Below are 20,016 nucleotides of genomic sequence, written 5' to 3'. Positions count from 1 at the left end.
AATTGTAGTAGAACTTTTAAGAATGAGGTCAAGACTGCTTGCTATTCTTTCTTAAGAATCAAATATCTAGTCATCTCTTAAGCTAAAGTTGTAGACACCCCATTTAGACCTGGCCACGAAACTCCTAAAATCAAATAAAGTTTTCAAAATCCGAATCCCAAAAACTGAATTCAGAATCTTCAAAAACTGGTCTTCAAATTCCCGAAACCGACTTCTAGATGCCTAATACAAAATTCTCAAACTCCGAAATCAATTTCTGAATTCTCAAAACCGAGCCTTAATCCCGAAAATCCTAGAACCGAACTCCAATTGCGAAGAGAACTAATTCAAGGCGAAATCCTCCCATCAGTAAAGCCTTTTTGAAAATTTTGGATAGCCCAAATGATCCCCGGACCCATTTGTACCATTCATTTGAAAGTCTTAAGGTTCCCTTGCATTTTCCCATAAATTTGAAAAATTACAATAATACCCCTTATGATTTCAGAAAATGATATCGGTACAACCTTAATTTGATGTTTTCACTAACCCGCCTTGTCTGTTAGGGCATAAAAGGCCTACCAAAAGGTTATTACCATTATCAAAAATATTCCTACAAAATTACATGGGAAACGGGTGAAAATGGAGGAAAAGACAAGCTGAGTTTGTGCAATTATCAAAGCCTGGTAGTGTTGATGTTAGCCGTGCGGGTATTAAAACATGGTTGTGCCGATATCATACCCAATGGATAGAGATCGAGAGCTCGTGAGAAGGGAATTCAACTAGACCACAGATGAGGAGATGGAAGCGAAACCACAGTGGATGTAACCACAGGAGGAGAGGGACACAGGATTGAAGGCTTTGCAGGAGGCATAATAGGAGAAACAGTATTGGATTGAGTGGGAGAAAGTGGACGGACTACAGGAAGACCACATAGGAGCACTGAAGATTTGTAGATAGGAGCAGCAAGTGTTCATAAAAAAATGACATGTCTAGAGATAAAAAAAAAGACAGTTGTGGTACCCGATCCCGCGAGAGGGGTGGTGGCGCGAGAGCCGCCACGCACTATCTCTTGGTCTCTCGTACCCACGCGATTGGCGTGTGCCTTTTATTATTAATTTTAATTCATCTTTTATGTGAACTTGGGATCACTAAGGCAATCCGAATTCCACACAAAAGAGACTGACAGAGTCGCCACCTAGATGTGGGATCTAGAACCCATAATTAACCAGAAATCTAGACTCGCTACCTGGTTACAAGAATGGAAGGTATGGGGATTTATCCACCACATGCACCATTCCTGCCCGATAATCGGTCTTCAATTCCAAAAGTTAACTCTTTTAAATTCATTTTTAATGGCTCATTCAACTCTCTGTTAATGTGCTATCTATGTGACATGCATCCTATGATCTAATTTCAATGTGAATCCTAAATGTGTATCTTGATTTCTTAATTGGTTTGGATTCAATCTAAGTGAAAGTTCTCCTAAAATTCTAATTTCATGGAAAATCCTAAGTGATTTGATTGTTTCAACAGTTTTAAAAGTGATTAGCCCGAGTCCTCAGATGATCTGGTATTCATCCAAAGAAGCCTACATATCCCCGCCTCCACGAGAATCAAGGCAACGTAGTTCTTCGCGCCTATTCTAAGCTAGGATGCCTAAGACACCTAGACTTCTATCCTAGACTCGATCTAAAAGACCGAACCGGTTATTAAAGTTTCTTGTACGATTATTTAAATTTCAGTGAATTGTGGATTTTATGACACCCTATATGCCCTAACTAAATGCAGATTAGCCCTAAGCTAATGCAGGTGGTTCTTACAACCTATGTCTGACTAGGCTGTATTTCCTACGGAAAACCAAGGGTGGACTAGCGTATCCTACTCTAGTCATCACTCGGCGATATGGATCGCCGACTGACCGGACGGAGGCGCTCCTATAACTCTAGGACAGACATCTAACTCTAAAACAAGCACACAGGAAACAATCAATCAAACAACCTATCAAAAGAAAAACCCTAACTCTAAAATTCTCTATCGAGGAGAAACTCCTAACTCTAGAGGAAGGTCTTTTGAAAACTATATTTTAAAGGTTTTTGAAGAAGGTTTAAAACATTTATTTACAAAAAAAGTTTGGCTGGACTTGGGATGTAAATCCCAAGCTGCACTACGTACCTCGGAAGAGGATCAAGCCAACGTAGTTCGAAACGAACTCTCAAACTACGCTTCTAAAAGAAACACTCACACTTCAGATTTTTTAAGGTTTTTTTATATTTTCAAATGTTTTTGATATTTTTAAAGTTTTCAAATGTTTTTGAGTTTTAAATTTCTAATGTTTTTGGATTTTAAAGCTTTTCCAATGCTCAGGACCTTTAGATGAATTCACTCTTACAGAGAATAAACAAGCATAACCATAAACTAGGGCAAAGCCCTAAAGCAAAAAGGGGAAACCCCAAACAAGCAACTAACGCCTCAAAGAGACGAACCACAACAAGAAAGATAGCGTCCCAAGAAGAGAGAAAACGATCCAAGATCCCAAGCAAGCAAAGCTTTAATAAGACTGAGTTAGCCTCTAATCAAAGCGAAGTAATCAACAACTCTAAAGGAGAAACTCCGAACTAACAACACTAAAGAGGGGAACAAATGAGTCAGAGACTCTCTAATACTACAACTTAGAGGAGGAATGAGTCAAAGACTCCCAAAAAACGCCAACAGAAGAACCAATGAGTCAAAGACTCCCTAGTAATACCACAAAAGAACGAATGAGTCAAAGACTCTCTAATAATACCTACTAAGAAAACGAAGTGAATCAAAGACTCTCTAAAAGAAAAGGAAACACGAGTCAGAGACTCCACTAACAACAACATCACACAAACAAATGAGTCAAAGACTTTTATATGAGGCAAAGCATGCCTCCTATGGGTACACCAATTTCGGCCCAGAATGGCATCCAAGGGAGGGAATCGTGCGCTCTTTCCTTGCGCAATTTAATACTTAGGTTATAGCATCTTATTGCCTGGCAGATCTCAGGATTTCCGTGGACAGTAACCTCGGAGCCAATAACATGTTATAGCTTAAATATCTAAATTGTCAAAGATTGGTTGCAATTGGGATACGATTATGGATGCACTGGCCATTTTTCGAGGGAAATCTAAAGACCCTAAGATTTCTGTTTCAATGGATTAATGAGTTAACATGTGACAGAGATTTAAGGTTCTTTAGAAATTTTCAGATGATTTTCAATTAATTTCGGATTTTCAATGGATTTTATCAATTTTAAACATATGAGTGTTTTTACAAGTGAAACTGTAGCAAACGAATTCGAAATGAATCAAAATTTCTACAGCAGTAAGATGGGTATCCATGCAGCTTACGGGATGAATTTTGTGGATTTGTACATTAAGCTCATATTTAATTTTGATTTAACAACAATAAGACCAGATTGCAAAATAACACAGAAACTACTAGAAATAGAAATCTAAATTCCATGAAATTTCTACATTAGTAAGATATAAGTGAAAATAGCATGCTGTAAGATTTCCATGAATTTAGAAAACTATTTACTATCAGTTTCGGATTTTTTAAATTTCAAACCAGATTATGAATTAACACTACAGCTCATATGAAACAAGATCAAAATCACTTGAAAATTTTACAGAAGCAAGAAGTATAGACTTTAAGACTACTGTAAAAATTTGGAGAATTGTATCTGTGATTTGACATCAGTAACAATTCTCCCAAAATCTGATAATTTTCAAAGAATGCATAAAATAATATACCAAACAAAATCCAAAAATTCTCACAAATTCATGGTAGAATGTATCATTATCATATTATTTTCCCACGAAATTTCATTATTTGTGGAATCTGTTTAGTATATCTTTTAGTTTTCTTTGTTAAAAATCATGCAAAAATCCGAAAATATACCAAATAATTCTAAAAAATTCCGAAAACAGTGTACCTACCTGTGATGAGTTCCTCGCCGAATCCAAGAGCCGAAGAAATCCAAAAATCCGGCCGACGTGCGATCCGCTCCGCTTCCTTCTTTGTTTTTATATTTTCCTCTCTCTCTTTCTCTCTTATTTTCTCTCCCTCTCTTCTTTTTTTTTTTTTCTCCTCTTTTTTTTTCTCTTCTTTTTTTTTTTCTCTTCCTTCTCTCCTTTTTTTTTCTCTCCTCCTTTTCCTTCTCATCACCTCTCTTTATATAGTGAAAAACTTAGTGGAGAGGTGGAAATAAATAATGAGAATGGTGGGTGTGGTGGAGAATAATGGAATATATAATGGTAATGGTGGGAATGGTGGTGGGAATAATGGAATATATAATGGTAATGGTGGGAATGGTGGTGGGGATAATGGAATATATAATGGTAATGGTGGGAATGGTGGTGGGGATAATGGAATATATAATGGTAATGGTGGGAATGGTGGTGAGAATAATGGAATATATAATGGTAATGGAGATAATGATGTTATTTTAAAGGGAAAAATGAAGTTAGTGGAAATGGTAGAGAAAGTTAAGTCATGCTAATGGTGAGTCCCACTTTGTGGGTTCCGCACAAGCGGGTCCCACATCAGCGGGTCCCACACAAGCGGGTCCCACATCACCGGGTCCCACACAAACGGGTCCCACACCAGCGGGTCCCACATCAGCGGGTCCCACACAAACGGGTCCCACACTAGCGGGTCCCACACAAACGGGTCCCACACCAGCGGGTCTCACATTCTCTTTTGCTCGGATTCTCATGAATAACCCTTCTCAATACTCAACGGAAAAATACGAAACATGACGGAAACAACCAAAAATATTTAGAAATGTAACAAACGGACGCGGGAAGGAAGGACATTGGAAAACCGATGGAAAAACCCTAATTTCTTAAGGCAGAGCAAAATGGGGTGTCTACACGCCCAAGCATAGCGAACTTGGGTCCGGTCAAAATGGGGTGTCTACAGATGCCCCTCTTTGGCAAAGCCTGTGTAACACGCGAATGGCAAAGCTGAACAGACGACACATTTTGGCTGACCCGAAAGCAAAGCAATTTTTTGGGTTTTCGGGTTCTAAGGATGGTATTCACAAGGGCACACAACAAAGTAACATTAAGAGACTCATAAACAACAAGCAAATGGGAGATAACCTCTCACCGACCCATAACTCGGCAATCACGACATCTCAGTGAGATGGCTTCTCTCTAATACTCACAACTCAACTATTTAAATCAATACGCAAAGACTCTATTAAAGCAAACACAAACATACTCTTTTATAACAAAGCTTTTAAGAAAACGAACCCAATGAAATTACCTCAAAGAAAGCAGACCACTATCGATGCAGACGTAAATCAACCCTTCAAAGAATATCAAATCAAATTACTCAAAGAGTATGTAACACTCATAGAGTCTCAAATCAATCACTCAGAGAGCTTCAAACACACAGAAATCTTTATACTCAAAGAGCCTCAACTACCCGAAGAGTCTGTAATACTCAAAGGGCCTTAACTACTCAAAGAGTCTCAAATTAACGCGAAACATTTATACTCAAAGAGTCTCAACTACCCGAAGAGTCTGTAACACTCGAAGGGTCTCAACTACTCAAAGAGTCTCAAATCAACACAAAACATTTATACTCAAAGAGTCTCAACTACTCGAAGAGTCTGCAACACTCGAAGGGTCTCAACTACTCAAAGAGTCTCAAATCAACACAAAACACATTTATACTCAAAGAGCCTCAACTACCCGAAGAGTCTGCAACACTCGAAGGGTCTCAACTACTCAAAGAGTCTCAAATCAACACAAAACACATTTATACTCAAAGAGCCTCAATTACCCGAAGAGTCTGCAACACTCGAAGGGTCTCAACTACTCAAAGAGTCTCACAAAACATTTATACTCAAAGAGTCTCAACTACCCGAAGAATCTGTAACACTCGAAGGGTCTCAACTACTCAAAGAGTCTCAAATCAACACCAAACATTTATACTCAAAGAGTCTCAATTACCCGAAGAGTCTGTAACACTCGAAGGGTCTCAACTACTCAAAGAGTCTCAAATCAACACAAAACATTTAATACTCAAAGAGTCTCAACTACCCGAAGAGTCTGTAACACTCGAAGGGTCTCAACTACTCAAAGAGTCTCAAATCAACACAAAACATTTATACTCAAAGAGTCTCAACTACCCGAAGAGTCTGTAACACTCGAAGGGTCTTAACTACTCAAAGAGTCTCACATCAACAAAGGAATTGCTAAATTATCTCATAAGACCCCAGATTTATATGCCCGTGGTGTAACACGGTTCCATATAAATCCAGATTTGTATGCCCGTCATGCAACACGGATCCATACAAACCCCCTCGCAGGTATGCCTGACTCCCAACTTGTTAGGTAGGGACACACTGCGGACACTTAAAAAGTCTCAAATGTCACACTCAAAGAGTCATTCTTATTATTTTTTTTTATTTTTTTTTTTATTTTATTTTTTATTTTTAGAGATTGAAGCTTTACCAAAGCAACACGAGCCAAATACTCGACAGGAGAGCTTGAACAAAAAGAGCGTGTTCAAACTCTCTAGTCTCTATTTGAGGAGAATGTCCATTTCAAATATCAATGTGTATTTGACATCTTTTATGACGTGAGTCATAAAAGATGCCCCTAGTATGATTACTTCCATAACAAAATTCATTTGGAGAGCAACACAAGAAAAATGGGCCAAAGGCTTTCATTAATGTACACTTGGGGTTACAAACTTTTCTGATGAACACTTGGGCTTATAAGGCTCTTAAAAATACAAGAACATGGTTCTGCTCAAAATCCTGCTTCATCACTACCATCTGCTAATGCTGGAATTGGGCTGAAAGCCTATCAACCTCTGAATTGCTCTGCTTTGCACTTGTTCACAGGGGCCATAAATTCTCTGCTTCTCTGAGAGTTCTGCTTTCCCTCCTCTCTCTTTTTTTTTTTTGCCACCCCGGCTTAGGGAGGAACAGGACTCTGAAGAATTGAACTCGACTTGACAAAGGAAAGACTTTGACAAACAACGAACGAGGACATTGACGGACACCTGACTCAAATACCAAGATAGACTGAAATCTGCTTCTTAGTCTGATAGGGTTTTTTTTTTAAACAAAAAAAATGGTAAAAGCCACTCTCTTAGAGTCTTTTGAATACCGTGTTTAAAGGTGTTTCAACCCTCTTTTCAGGATTTCTGCCATGGTTATCCTCCCTTCAGATTGCTCGATTTCAACTTCTCTGGCTCAAAGAGTACCAAAAGAAGTCTTGATGGTGCTTACTTAGACTTTGAGAAGGTGTCAGAGAAAATCGAAAGTTTAGCTGGCTTTTTAAAGCCTTGTCCTCTCTCCATGAAGTCACTGCCATGACCAAATCGCCTTTTCAGGTTTTCGATTCGGCGGACCATATGCCTTAATTTTTGCCTGGACTGTCTGCCCTTGCAGATTTTCCATCCAGCAGGCTCAGCACCCTGATTTTTGCCTAAGCCGCCCTTTCGGGTTTTCAGCTTAGCGGGTGAATGACCCTAACTTTTGCCTAGACCGCCCTTGCGGGTTTTCAGTCTAGCGGGTCTAAGACTCCATCATTTTTCTTTCTTTCTGTTTCTCTACAAACCTGGGCCTGAGTATACCAGAAGGACTTTCGGGTGGGCTTAGGTTCAAACCGGTTAGACTTTGGTATGTTTGCATGTATCTGGACCGAATCTGGATCCTCCAGACTGCCTACGTATCCTTAAAGAAATTGGGAATCAGGTCACGCGTAGTTCGGGTTTAAAATCTTTTATGACGAAAGTCATAAAAGATGCCCCTGGTTTAAGTTTAACAAAGAAATTTTGATTTTGCTTTTGGCTCACAGGTTTTTTTAGCGGAAAGGGGTTTCATTATTCATTTTTTTCTAGGCCCAACGGGTTTGCAAATAGTTTAAAACATTTGGGTATTGGCTTGAAGCTCAAATCGTCCAAGGATGGCCTCCTGGTGTACTTAAGCATAATATTTTTTTAATTGATCCAGGTTTGTAGGTTCATTTAATTTTTCTCCATTTTCATTGAGCAGTCTTACGGCTTTTCCAGGCAGGACTTCATCAACAATGTAAGGACCAGACCAGTTTGGCCTGAACTTTCCTCTTGGGTCAAATACCGGTGCCCTGTAGGACTTCAATACAAGATCTCCAGGCTTCAAATCTCGGACACGAACCTTCTTATTGAAAGCTCTCTCAATCCGTCTCTGATATCCTTGGATATGATATAAGGCTCTCAGCCTCTTCTCATCTATCATCTGTAGCTCATTGTGTCTGGCCTTCGCCCATTCTGACTCTGGCAGATCGGCCTCCACCATCACTCTCAAAGAGGGGATTCTTAACTCAACAGGGAGAACAGCCTCCATTCCGTACACCAAAGAATACGGAGTCACGCCTGTTGAAGACCTGATCGATGTTCTATAAGCCCATAAGGCATAAGGAAGTTTGTTCGACCAGTCCTTATATGTCTCAGTCATCTTACTGATAATGACTTTGATGTTCTTATTTGCTGCTTCAACGGTCCCATTCGTCTGCGGCCTGTAAGGAGACGACTTGTGATGCCTTATCCTGAACTCTTCACACAGGTGTAACACTTCTTTCTTGAAATGTGATCCATTATCTGAAATCAACTCGTGAGGTACTCCGTATCTGCAAATTATATTGGTACGGATGAACTTCGCAACTGTGTTCGAAGTGATGGAAGCATAAGATGCAGCCTCTATCCACTTTGTGAAATAATCAATAGCCACCAGAATGTACTCATGTCCGCTCGAGGATCTCGGATAAATCTTCCCAATGATGTCTATTCCCCATACCGAAAACGGCCACGGCGAAGTCAGGGAGTGCAACTCCGAAGGAGGAACATGAATAAGATTCGCATAGACTTGACACTTATGGCATTTTCTTACAAATGCGAAGCAGTCTGTTTCCATTGTAGGCCAATAGAATCCAAGTCTAAGGATCTTTCTAGATAGCATCTTCCCGTTCATATGAGGTCCACAAACACCCTCATGAGTCTGCTCAATAAGTTCTGCAGCTTTATCTTCATCAACACAAAGGAGTTGTATGCCATCAAATGACCTTCTATATAGCTCTTCACCGCAAATGATGAAATTCGCAGATAACTTCTGGAGAGTTTTCCTTTCCTTGCTTGAAGCTTCCGGAGGATGACCCTTGCCTGAAATGAGGTTTCTGATATCTGTGTACCAAGGCTTCCCATCTGGACATCTAGCTGAAATCTCTATAGCATTTACGTGCGCAGGGGCCCATTGCAGTCTGATGGCTAACGGTTGAACTTCCATTGTAGCGGAGATATCTAACATCGAGGCTAAAGTGGCCAAAGCATCAGCAAAATGATTTCTGGTCCTTGATAAGTGAGTAAATGTGACGCTCTTGAATTTTTGGACTAGAGATTCCAAATACATATTATAAGGGATCAATCTATCTTCTCGAGTTTTCCATTGCCCATTAATCTGGTAAATGATCAGGATGGAATCCCCGAACACATCAATATCTTGAATCTGCAATGCTAAGGCTGCTTCAAGTCCGGCAATACAGGCTTCGTACTCTGCCATGTTGTTGGTGCACTCGAACTGCAACTTGATGGAGATAGGAATGTATTCTTTCTTCGGAGAGACCAAGACTGCACCTACTCCTTGCCCACGACTGTTTACGGCTCCATCAAAGTACATTAACCACTTGGTACTGAGAACCTCTTCTTCTTCGATATCCATAATTTCTTCATCAGGGAATTCGGCTCTTAGAACAGCATTCTCCTCAACTGGAGCATCGGCCAATTGTTCAGCTATAACCCGCCCCTTAACTGATTTCTGAGTGACATAACTGATGTCGAACTCAGACAATAACAATAACCACCTTGCAGTCCTTCCTGTAAGGGCAGGTTTCTCAAACAAGTACTTTAGAGGGTCCATTCGTGAAAGCAGAAGAACCTTGTTTGAAAGCAAATAATGTCTAAGCCTCTGGGTTGCCCAAACTAATGCGAGACAAGTCTTCTCCAAAACAGTGTATTTTAATTCATACTCTAGCATCTTCTTGCTGATGTAGTAAATGGGTCTTTCTTTCTTAGACTCAAGATCCTGCTGAGCAAGCATGCAACCCATCGCTGTATCCGTGATAGATAAGTACAACAGCAACGGCTGGCCTGGAATAACTGGTGAAAGAACAGGGGGCAAGGATAGGCATTGCTTAACCTTTTCAAAAGCCTCCTGACACTCTTCATTCCACTTCTTCGAGGAATTCTTCTTCAGAAGCTTGAAAATGGGTTCACATGTCATCGTCAGATGTGCTATGAACCGTCTCAGATACTGAACTTTGCCAAGGAAACCTCTGATCTGCCTTTCTGTCTTCGGCGGCTGCATTTCTTGAATCGCCTTGATCTTCTGCGGGTCCACTTCAATCCCTCTTTCGCTGACCATAAACCCCAAGAGTTTCCCTGACGTAACGCCAAATACACATTTACTCGGGTTCAGACGAAGCTGATACTTCCTGATCCGCTCAAAAAACTTTCTCAGGGCAACAGTGTGCTCAGGCCGAGTCTTCCCCTTTACGATCATGTCATCAACGTAAACTTCAACCTCTTTGTGAATCATATCATGAAGAAGAGTCGTGGCGGCTCTCTGATATGTAGCACCAGCATTTTTCAAGCCAAACGGCATCACTCTGTAGCAATATGTACCCCACTGAGTGATGAACGCTGTCTTCAACATGTCTTCAGGTGCCATTTTAATCTGATTGTACCCTGAGAATCCATCCATAAAGGATAAAAGAGCATGCCCAGCAGTGTTATCCACCAGGAGATCAATGCTTGGAAGAGGAAAGTCATCTTTAGGACTTGCTTTGTTTAAATCTCTAAAATCAACACACATTCTGACTTTCCCGTCCTTTTTGGGCACCGGTACTATGTTAGCGAGCCATTCAGGATATTCCACCACCTGGATGAATTTTACTTCTAACAATTTCTTCACTTCTTCATAGACTTTCAACTCCCATTCTGTTTTGAGCTTTCGGAGTTTTTGCTTCTTTGGCTTAGCACCAAGGATTAAGGGTAATCTGTGCTGGACGATTTCCTCACTTAATCCTGGCATATCATCGTAAGACCAAGCAAAAACTTCTTTGAACTCTTTAAGCAGGGTGATCAATTCCTCGCGTTCTTCAGGGGATAAAGTTTTGCCAATCTTTATTTCCTTAATTGAGGTTTCATCACCAATATTCACAGTTTCAACTTTCTCATCAAGTGGTTTTGCTCGGTGACTCTCCTCCTGTTGGATCATATGTCTGATTTCAGGGGGAGTTTTGTCGGCATCCTCATCAGAGGGGGAGTCTTGATTGTTATTATTAAGATTATCAGATTTTATAGCAGATTCAGCAGATGAAATAGAGACAGGAATGTACTCAAAAGAAGAATCCTTCATTTCATTGAAATTTGAATCATATACATCAACAGACGAATTACCCTCATCGGGGGGTACAATGAACTTTGGACTCATTTTTACAGACTCGATGGAAATGTTGACACCTGCGTCAACTGACTCAGAACTATAAAAGGAAACAGCAACAGATGCTTTATTATGAACAGACTCCAACTCAATCTCGCTTGAAAAGGAAGAAACGTCGCCGATCTCAGGTGAATGGTCCTCTATGGTACCTGCATCAAAAGACTCATTAGAAGATATAGACTCTGAATCAAACCCGGAGACTGACACGTATTTATGGACGACTGACTCTTCTGAAGGGATTCGTTTGTACTGGAAAATAACCTGGGGTAGGACTTGAGAAGTCCAGTTAGTCAGAGGTTCCTCAGCCGGGGTGATAAGACGAGTTGGGTCAAGTATCAGCGGGCTCCTGCCAATCACGGCCACAGTCTGTGACCCTTCTTGGAAAAGTGAATTCAGAAGACTCGGCTCTATGTGCTCTGTCCAATCAGCCACAGACTCTGTCTCTACAATCTGCATACCCACTGGCTCATCTTCTAGCTCAAGATCGAAGAAAATCTCAAACCCCGGAAGCATCTGACCTGTGCTCTCATCCAACCAAAACTCTGCAAAGCCACAGAAAGGAAAGGCTGCGCCTTCTTTTCGGAATCGACCGTTCATTTTCAAATCAATGGGTGCCATTGGTAGCCCCAAGCCCCGACGACGGTTTTCTGCCCATTTCAGCATCAACTGCTTCATCTCTACAATTTCCTTCTTTGTAGGCTTGTAACCCAGTCCGAACAAACCATTGAATGTTTTGAACACAGGAAACTCGGTCAAACCTTGATGATATTTGCCTAACCCGGCGCCTGGCATATAGCCCTGTCGGCGAATCATTCTGATGACATTCGAATTCGTACTGGTCAGGAAACAAATTTCCTCATTCAAAGCCTCTTTGAAAGTGATCGTAGTTACCTCTAGTGAAAACCCCGTCAAATTGACATCTTTGGATCTTTCCCCAGTTATGTCCGGAGTGATCTGCCCTATCTCGAGATCAGGATCCCCCTTTACTGTTATCACTCTGTTCCTGCGAATGAACTTCAGTTTTTGGTGGAGAGTAGACGGAACAACCCCGACCTTGTGCATCCAAGGACGGCCAAGCAACAGTAAGAATGAAGCCTTAATATCTAAGACTTGAAATTCTACCTCAAAGTCTTCTCCGCCAATCTGTATCTCAGTGACCAAAGTCCCGATTACATCTCGGCGAGTGCCATCATATGCTAGAATACCCTGCTCGGATGGAATAAAATTCTCAGGACTGAACCCCAGGGTTGCTGCGGTGCTTAATGGGCAAACATTCAGTGCAGAGCCGTTGTCAACCAACACCTCTGGCACCTTCTTCTTGTTACAGAAGACTGTGATTTTAAGAGGCTTAGTATGGTCTCGGCCCTCAGGAGGTAAATCGTCATCAGCGAATGACAATGTTTTCGCAGCTCTGGCCATGGCTACGAGACTGACAAGCTCGTCAGGTGAGGTATTAACAGAAACTTGTGCTGCATTAAGCTCTTGAAGGACTAGCTTTCTGTGCTTCGATGAGGCCATTAGTAAACCCCATACCGAGATATTAGCCTGAGTCTTCTTCAGCTGCTTTAACAGGCTCTCATCTTCTTCGTCTGCGCTCACTTTATTCTGCCTCTGATTTTCTGAGTTTCTTGCAACCCCTGCCGGGTTTTCTACACTCAATTCTGGTGGTTTGAACACTCGCCCACCTCGGGTCATGTGACGCATCTCGTTACACTGATCATCCAGCAATAGCAGTTCGTCTTCGTCCGTTCTGAAAACATAAGGTGCATTACTGACATCCTCTTCAAAGTCCTCCATCCTTAGAACATAGGTGGCTTCCTTTGCTTCTTCCAGACCAACATTCTGAAGCGCATATGACTGGGCTGAAGATGACTCAGCGAGTTCAGCATCGTCAAACGACAGCACATAAGGTTCTTTTTCTCTGAATTCTCTGAGCTCTTCATCGTCAAAGTTCAAAACATATGTTTTATCAGATGTAATAGCGCAAATGAGAGCAGAGGGATCAAGGATGGGCTCATCTACAAAGATAGCGTTTGTAGTGGGAGGAGCAACAGCACGGTGGTTGGGGAGAGGATTCTGAGTGATATTCGGCCTTTCAACTGCAAGCTCATCTTTATCGATCATGTTCTGAATCGCGTGCTTCAAGGCCAAACAGTTCTCAGTCATGTGTCCCGGGCCCCTGTGATATTCACAGTATTGATCCCTTCTCCAGTTTCCGGGCAGCGGATTAGGTACAGGTTTGACATCCGGAAGTCTGATCTTCTTGTCTCTGATCAACTTCTTAAGTATCATGGGCAGTGGAAATGGTAATGGGTCAAACTGCCTGAACTGCTTCGTCACCATTGGTCTAACAACTTCATCAACAGGCTTGGTCACTGGTCTGGTATAACTGACTGCTTGTACTTCCTTCGGTTGGATCATAGGCCTCTTCCCCTCTCGGACATCAGATAGCGTTTTGGCTCGGAGGCCCTTAGCAATAGCATCCTCGATCTGGGTGCCGGTCTTAATCAAATGATCGAAATTCTGATAGTGCTGCGGCGCCATGAAGTGAAAGTACTGTGGGGACAAGCTCTTGAGGACCAACTTTATCTGGTCTTCCTCTGACATTCTATGGCTCAGTTGGGCAGACTTGCGCCTCCAGCGCCTAATGAAAGATGTGAATGTCTCCTGAGGATTCTGCTTCAACAGCTTCAGATCTCTTTTAGTGACCTCGATCCCTTCCTCCATGGAGAATTGTTCTACGAATCGGTTAGAGATTTCTTCTAATGTCCTAATCTCTTCTGGTTTCAACCTCAAAAACCATCTTTTGGCTACCCCTATAAGAGACATAGGAAACAAATGAGCCATCTGCTCTCGACTTAAGCCATGCTGCTGGGAAAGAGTGATGAACCATCTGACGTGGTTTCTCGGACACCCAGTTCCATCATATTTGTCATAGTCTGGTGCCTTGAACTTAGGCGGGAATATGGCATTAGGGGACATCAGAAATTCAGAAATATCGAATCCCTTGGACGCTTGAACCTTCATGCTCTCAATGTCACGAGCCATCTTCTCATACTTATCGAACAACTCATTCTCCTTGTTAACCGGAGGGACAAAGTATTCCCCAGCATATTGCTCATCTTTTAGATCGATCTCTACGGGAGAGATGACTGGTCTGGTGAGGTTAGGAGATGTGGCCGGAGGAGGCTGAATGGCGGGATCTTTAGAAGTAGAGACCTTTTGAGTACTCTGGTCTTTTAGATGAGTCACCTCATCTTTCAACCCTGCTATATCTCGACACATATTTCTCAACATTTCCTGTATAGTTATCATGGGGTCCACTGGATCATTAGCCATTTGGTTGACTTCAAAAGAACCTGACAACTCTGGTGAAGATGGTAAAGGTGTTGTTGGTGACACAGTGGGATCAAAGTGACGAACAAGTCTAGATATTGAGGTAGGTCTAGACCAGGTAGGTTTAGCTTGGGTGCCCTTTTTTGAAGCGATGGTTGCTATCTTTCAGAATCCTGATTGGAAGTTAACATACTAGATCAATAATCATGAGATAAAGATTCTGAACAAATAGAGAAAAGAGTAATCTTGAAATACATCAACGGGTATGTTAATTTGGAAAGAATCCTCAATCTATTCCTTAAGGTGTTCTTTGGGTATAACCGTTCTTCTTTTGGGAATGAAAGAGTCAGGAACGATAAACATCCCTAATCAAAATAAGTTTCGATCTCAGCAACGATCATGCACTCAAAGAATACAGGTGAGATCAAACTTTTTCATCAATGATTTCGATATGATCCAGGGGTAAAAGATATATGATAAACATGGATCAATCAATGGCTCAGATAATAGACCATGGCCATAAGAATGACAAAAGTCGGGTCAAGGACCAGATCTAAAATCTGAATGATGGATATCAACAACAAGATGAGATCAAGATGAGATGAGATAGCATAAGATTGCTTTCAACAGATGGATCATGAATGACTAATCCTATGAGATCTTTGGAAATGAATGGGATTTACATCCTAACCCCAAAGGAAAAGTTTTTTAATTTTCGCACATTTTATCAGTGTTACCTGAAGGCATCAACCCTAACCCTAATCTAGCGGAGTGGGGAGAGGATCTCGACTCATGACTTTGTTTGTGTACTTAGGACCGATCGTAGCCATTGAAAGATGGACTACGGCCTAATCTAGACACAAATGGGTAGGATATCCTAAACTAGGCTCACACACACAATTGGGTAAGATATCCTAAACTAGGCTCACACACGTGATGCACATGTGTTCGTATACTACATGCATGTGTGGGTTAATCTAGGGGTAAGGCCAAGAGTTCCCTTAGCGCGAATCCATGTTCGATAATCGGTCTTCAATTCCAAAAGTTAACTCTTTTAAATTCATTTTTAATGGCTCATTCAACTCTCTGTTAATGTGCTATCTATGTGACATGCATCCTATGATCTAATTTCAATGTGAATCCTAAATGTGTATCTTGATTTCTTAATTGGTTTGGATTCAATCTAAGTGAAAGTTCTCCTAAAATTCTAATTTCATGGAAAATCCTAAGTGATTTGATTGTTTCAACAGTTTTAAAAGTGATTAGCCCGAGTCCTCAGATGATCTGGTATTCATCCAAAGAAGCCTACATATCCCCGCCTCCACGAGAATCAAGGCAACGTAGTTCTTCGCGCCTATTCTAAGCTAGGATGCCTAAGACACCTAGACTTCTATCCTAGACTCGATCTAAAAGACCGAACCGGTTATTAAAGTTTCTTGTACGATTATTTAAATTTCAGTGAATTGTGGATTTTATGACACCCTATATGCCCTAACTAAATGCAGATTAGCCCTAAGCTAATGCAGGTGGTTCTTACAACCTATGTCTGACTAGGCTGTATTTCCTACGGAAAACCAAGGGTGGACTAGCGTATCCTACTCTAGTCATCACTCGGCGATATGGATCGCCGACTGACCGGACGGAGGCGCTCCTATAACTCTAGGACAGACATCTAACTCTAAAACAAGCACACAGGAAACAATCAATCAAACAACCTATCAAAAGAAAAACCCTAACTCTAAAATTCTCTATCGAGGAGAAACTCCTAACTCTAGAGGAAGGTCTTTTGAAAACTATATTTTAAAGGTTTTTGAAGAAGGTTTAAAACGTTTATTTACAAAAAAAGTTTGGCTGGACTTGGGATGTAAATCCCAAGCTGCACTACGTACCTCGGAAGAGGATCAAGCCAACGTAGTTCGAAACGAACTCTCAAACTACGCTTCTAAAAGAAACACTCACACTTCAGATTTTTTAAGGTTTTTTTATATTTTCAAATGTTTTTGATATTTTTAAAGTTTTCAAATGTTTTTGAGTTTTAAATTTCTAATGTTTTTGGATTTTAAAGCTTTTCCAATGCTCAGGACCTTTAGATGAATTCACTCTTACAGAGAATAAACAAGCATAACCATAAACTAGGGCAAAGCCCTAAAGCAAAAAGGGGAAACCCCAAACAAGCAACTAACGCCTCAAAGAGACGAACCACAACAAGAAAGATAGCGTCCCAAGAAGAGAGAAAACGATCCAAGATCCCAAGCAAGCAAAGCTTTAATAAGACTGAGTTAGCCTCTAATCAAAGCGAAGTAATCAACAACTCTAAAGGAGAAACTCCGAACTAACAACACTAAAGAGGGGAACAAATGAGTCAGAGACTCTCTAATACTACAACTTAGAGGAGGAATGAGTCAAAGACTCCCAAAAAACGCCAACAGAAGAACCAATGAGTCAAAGACTCCCTAGTAATACCACAAAAGAACGAATGAGTCAAAGACTCTCTAATAATACCTACTAAGAAAACGAAGTGAATCAAAGACTCTCTAAAAGAAAAGGAAACACGAGTCAGAGACTCCACTAACAACAACATCACACAAACAAATGAGTCAAAGACTTTTATATGAGGCAAAGCATGCCTCCTATGGGTACACCAATTTCGGCCCAGAATGGCATCCAAGGGAGGGAATCGTGCGCTCTTTCCTTGCGCAATTTAATACTTAGGTTATAGCATCTTATTGCCTGGCAGATCTCAGGATTTCCGTGGACAGTAACCTCGGAGCCAATAACATGTTATAGCTTAAATATCTAAATTGTCAAAGATTGGTTGCAATTGGGATACGATTATGGATGCACTGGCCATTTTTCGAGGGAAATCTAAAGACCCTAAGATTTCTGTTTCAATGGATTAATGAGTTAACATGTGACAGAGATTTAAGGTTCTTTAGAAATTTTCAGATGATTTTCAATTAATTTCGGATTTTCAATGGATTTTATCAATTTTAAACATATGAGTGTTTTTACAAGTGAAACTGTAGCAAACGAATTCGAAATGAATCAAAATTTCTACAGCAGTAAGATGGGTATCCATGCAGCTTACGGGATGAATTTTGTGGATTTGTACATTAAGCTCATATTTAATTTTGATTTAACAACAATAAGACCAGATTGCAAAATAACACAGAAACTACTAGAAATAGAAATCTAAATTCCATGAAATTTCTACATTAGTAAGATATAAGTGAAAATAGCATGCTGTAAGATTTCCATGAATTTAGAAAACTATTTACTATCAGTTTCGGATTTTTTAAATTTCAAACCAGATTATGAATTAACACTACAGCTCATATGAAACAAGATCAAAATCACTTGAAAATTTTACAGAAGCAAGAAGTATAGACTTTAAGACTACTGTAAAAATTTGGAGAATTGTATCTGTGATTTGACATCAGTAACAATTCTCCCAAAATCTGATAATTTTCAAAGAATGCATAAAATAATATACCAAACAAAATCCAAAAATTCTCACAAATTCATGGTAGAATGTATCATTATCATATTATTTTCCCACGAAATTTCATTATTTGTGGAATCTGTTTAGTATATCTTTTAGTTTTCTTTGTTAAAAATCATGCAAAAATCCGAAAATATACCAAATAATTCTAAAAAATTCCGAAAACAGTGTACCTACCTGTGATGAGTTCCTCGCCGAATCCAAGAGCCGAAGAAATCCAAAAATCCGGCCGACGTGCGATCCGCTCCGCTTCCTTCTTTGTTTTTATATTTTCCTCTCTCTCTTTCTCTCTTATTTTCTCTCCCTCTCTTCTTTTTTTTTTTTTCTCCTCTTTTTTTTTCTCTTCTTTTTTTTTTTCTCTTCCTTCTCTCCTTTTTTTTTCTCTCCTCCTTTTCCTTCTCATCACCTCTCTTTATATAGTGAAAAACTTAGTGGAGAGGTGGAAATAAATAATGAGAATGGTGGGTGTGGTGGAGAATAATGGAATATATAATGGTAATGGTGGGAATGGTGGTGGGAATAATGGAATATATAATGGTAATGGTGGGAATGGTGGTGGGGATAATGGAATATATAATGGTAATGGTGGGAATGGTGGTGGGGATAATGGAATATATAATGGTAATGGTGGGAATGGTGGTGAGAATAATGGAATATATAATGGTAATGGAGATAATGATGTTATTTTAAAGGGAAAAATGAAGTTAGTGGAAATGGTAGAGAAAGTTAAGTCATGCTAATGGTGAGTCCCACTTTGTGGGTTCCGCACAAGCGGGTCCCACATCAGCGGGTCCCACACAAGCGGGTCCCACATCACCGGGTCCCACACAAACGGGTCCCACACCAGCGGGTCCCACATCAGCGGGTCCCACACAAACGGGTCCCACACTAGCGGGTCCCACACAAACGGGTCCCACACCAGCGGGTCTCACATTCTCTTTTGCTCGGATTCTCATGAATAACCCTTCTCAATACTCAACGGAAAAATACGAAACATGACGGAAACAACCAAAAATATTTAGAAATGTAACAAACGGACGCGGGAAGGAAGGACATTGGAAAACCGATGGAAAAACCCTAATTTCTTAAGGCAGAGCAAAATGGGGTGTCTACACGCCCAAGCATAGCGAACTTGGGTCCGGTCAAAATGGGGTGTCTACAACAGTGCTAGTCAGTGGATCAAAATTTGTATCCCTTATGGTTGGGACTATAAGTATAACCAATAAAGATGCATTTCCGGGTTTCATAGTCAACCTTGTGTTTGATGCAGAAAACCAAGGTTGGGTTAACAGGAGCAACAAAAAGGGCAAAGAAAGAGTAATTCAGTGGAATTCCAAAGAGCACCTCAAAGGGAGACCTTCAGCCAAGAGTGGGAGTGGAAAGCTAAATTAACGAGGTAAACAACAATTTGGAAGGCATCAAACCTAGAAGGTTTTGGAGACATTAGTATAGCGAAGCATAGCTAACCTTTTCTCATCTGTCTATGTTTATGTTCATCAATGTTGTCAAGGAATTACAAGGAGTGACTACTGCATTTTCCACCCTCATTAGTTTGTAAGGATGCAAAGTAGTGATTTTAGCTATACGCTTAAAATGAATAAAACATGCAAGAGGATGATAGAACCAAGAAAAACAATATTAGTCATTAACCAAAAAGAAATAAAAATGGTGACCA

The 20,016-nt window shown here is 40.6% G+C and overlaps 2 protein-coding genes across 2 annotated transcripts in view; one reads left to right on the top strand and one right to left on the bottom strand.

Annotated features, from left to right (window-relative positions):
- LOC143886784 (uncharacterized) overlaps positions 1–20,016 on the top strand; it is a 57,090-nt gene that overhangs the window by 9,499 nt on the left and 27,575 nt on the right. The gene's annotated exons all lie outside the window — the stretch shown is intronic.
- On the bottom strand, positions 755–19,437 carry LOC143886082 (uncharacterized). Its single transcript, XM_077390058.1, has 3 exons — positions 18,519–19,437; positions 11,212–15,012; positions 755–918 (listed from the first exon to the last, which is right to left on the bottom strand). Exons 2-3 carry the CDS (start codon positions 14,840–14,842, stop codon positions 755–757), a joined length of 3,795 nt encoding a protein of 1,264 aa, XP_077246173.1. The 5' UTR covers positions 14,843–15,012; positions 18,519–19,437.

This window comes from Tasmannia lanceolata, unplaced genomic scaffold, assembly GCF_043159265.1.
Source record: "Tasmannia lanceolata isolate RefF3 unplaced genomic scaffold, GAP_Taslan_0.1 ptg000011l, whole genome shotgun sequence".
Taxonomy (NCBI): domain Eukaryota; kingdom Viridiplantae; phylum Streptophyta; class Magnoliopsida; order Canellales; family Winteraceae; genus Tasmannia; species Tasmannia lanceolata.
Note: the sequence above shows the minus strand (reverse complement) of the source record. Positions and strands in the feature narration are given on the sequence as shown.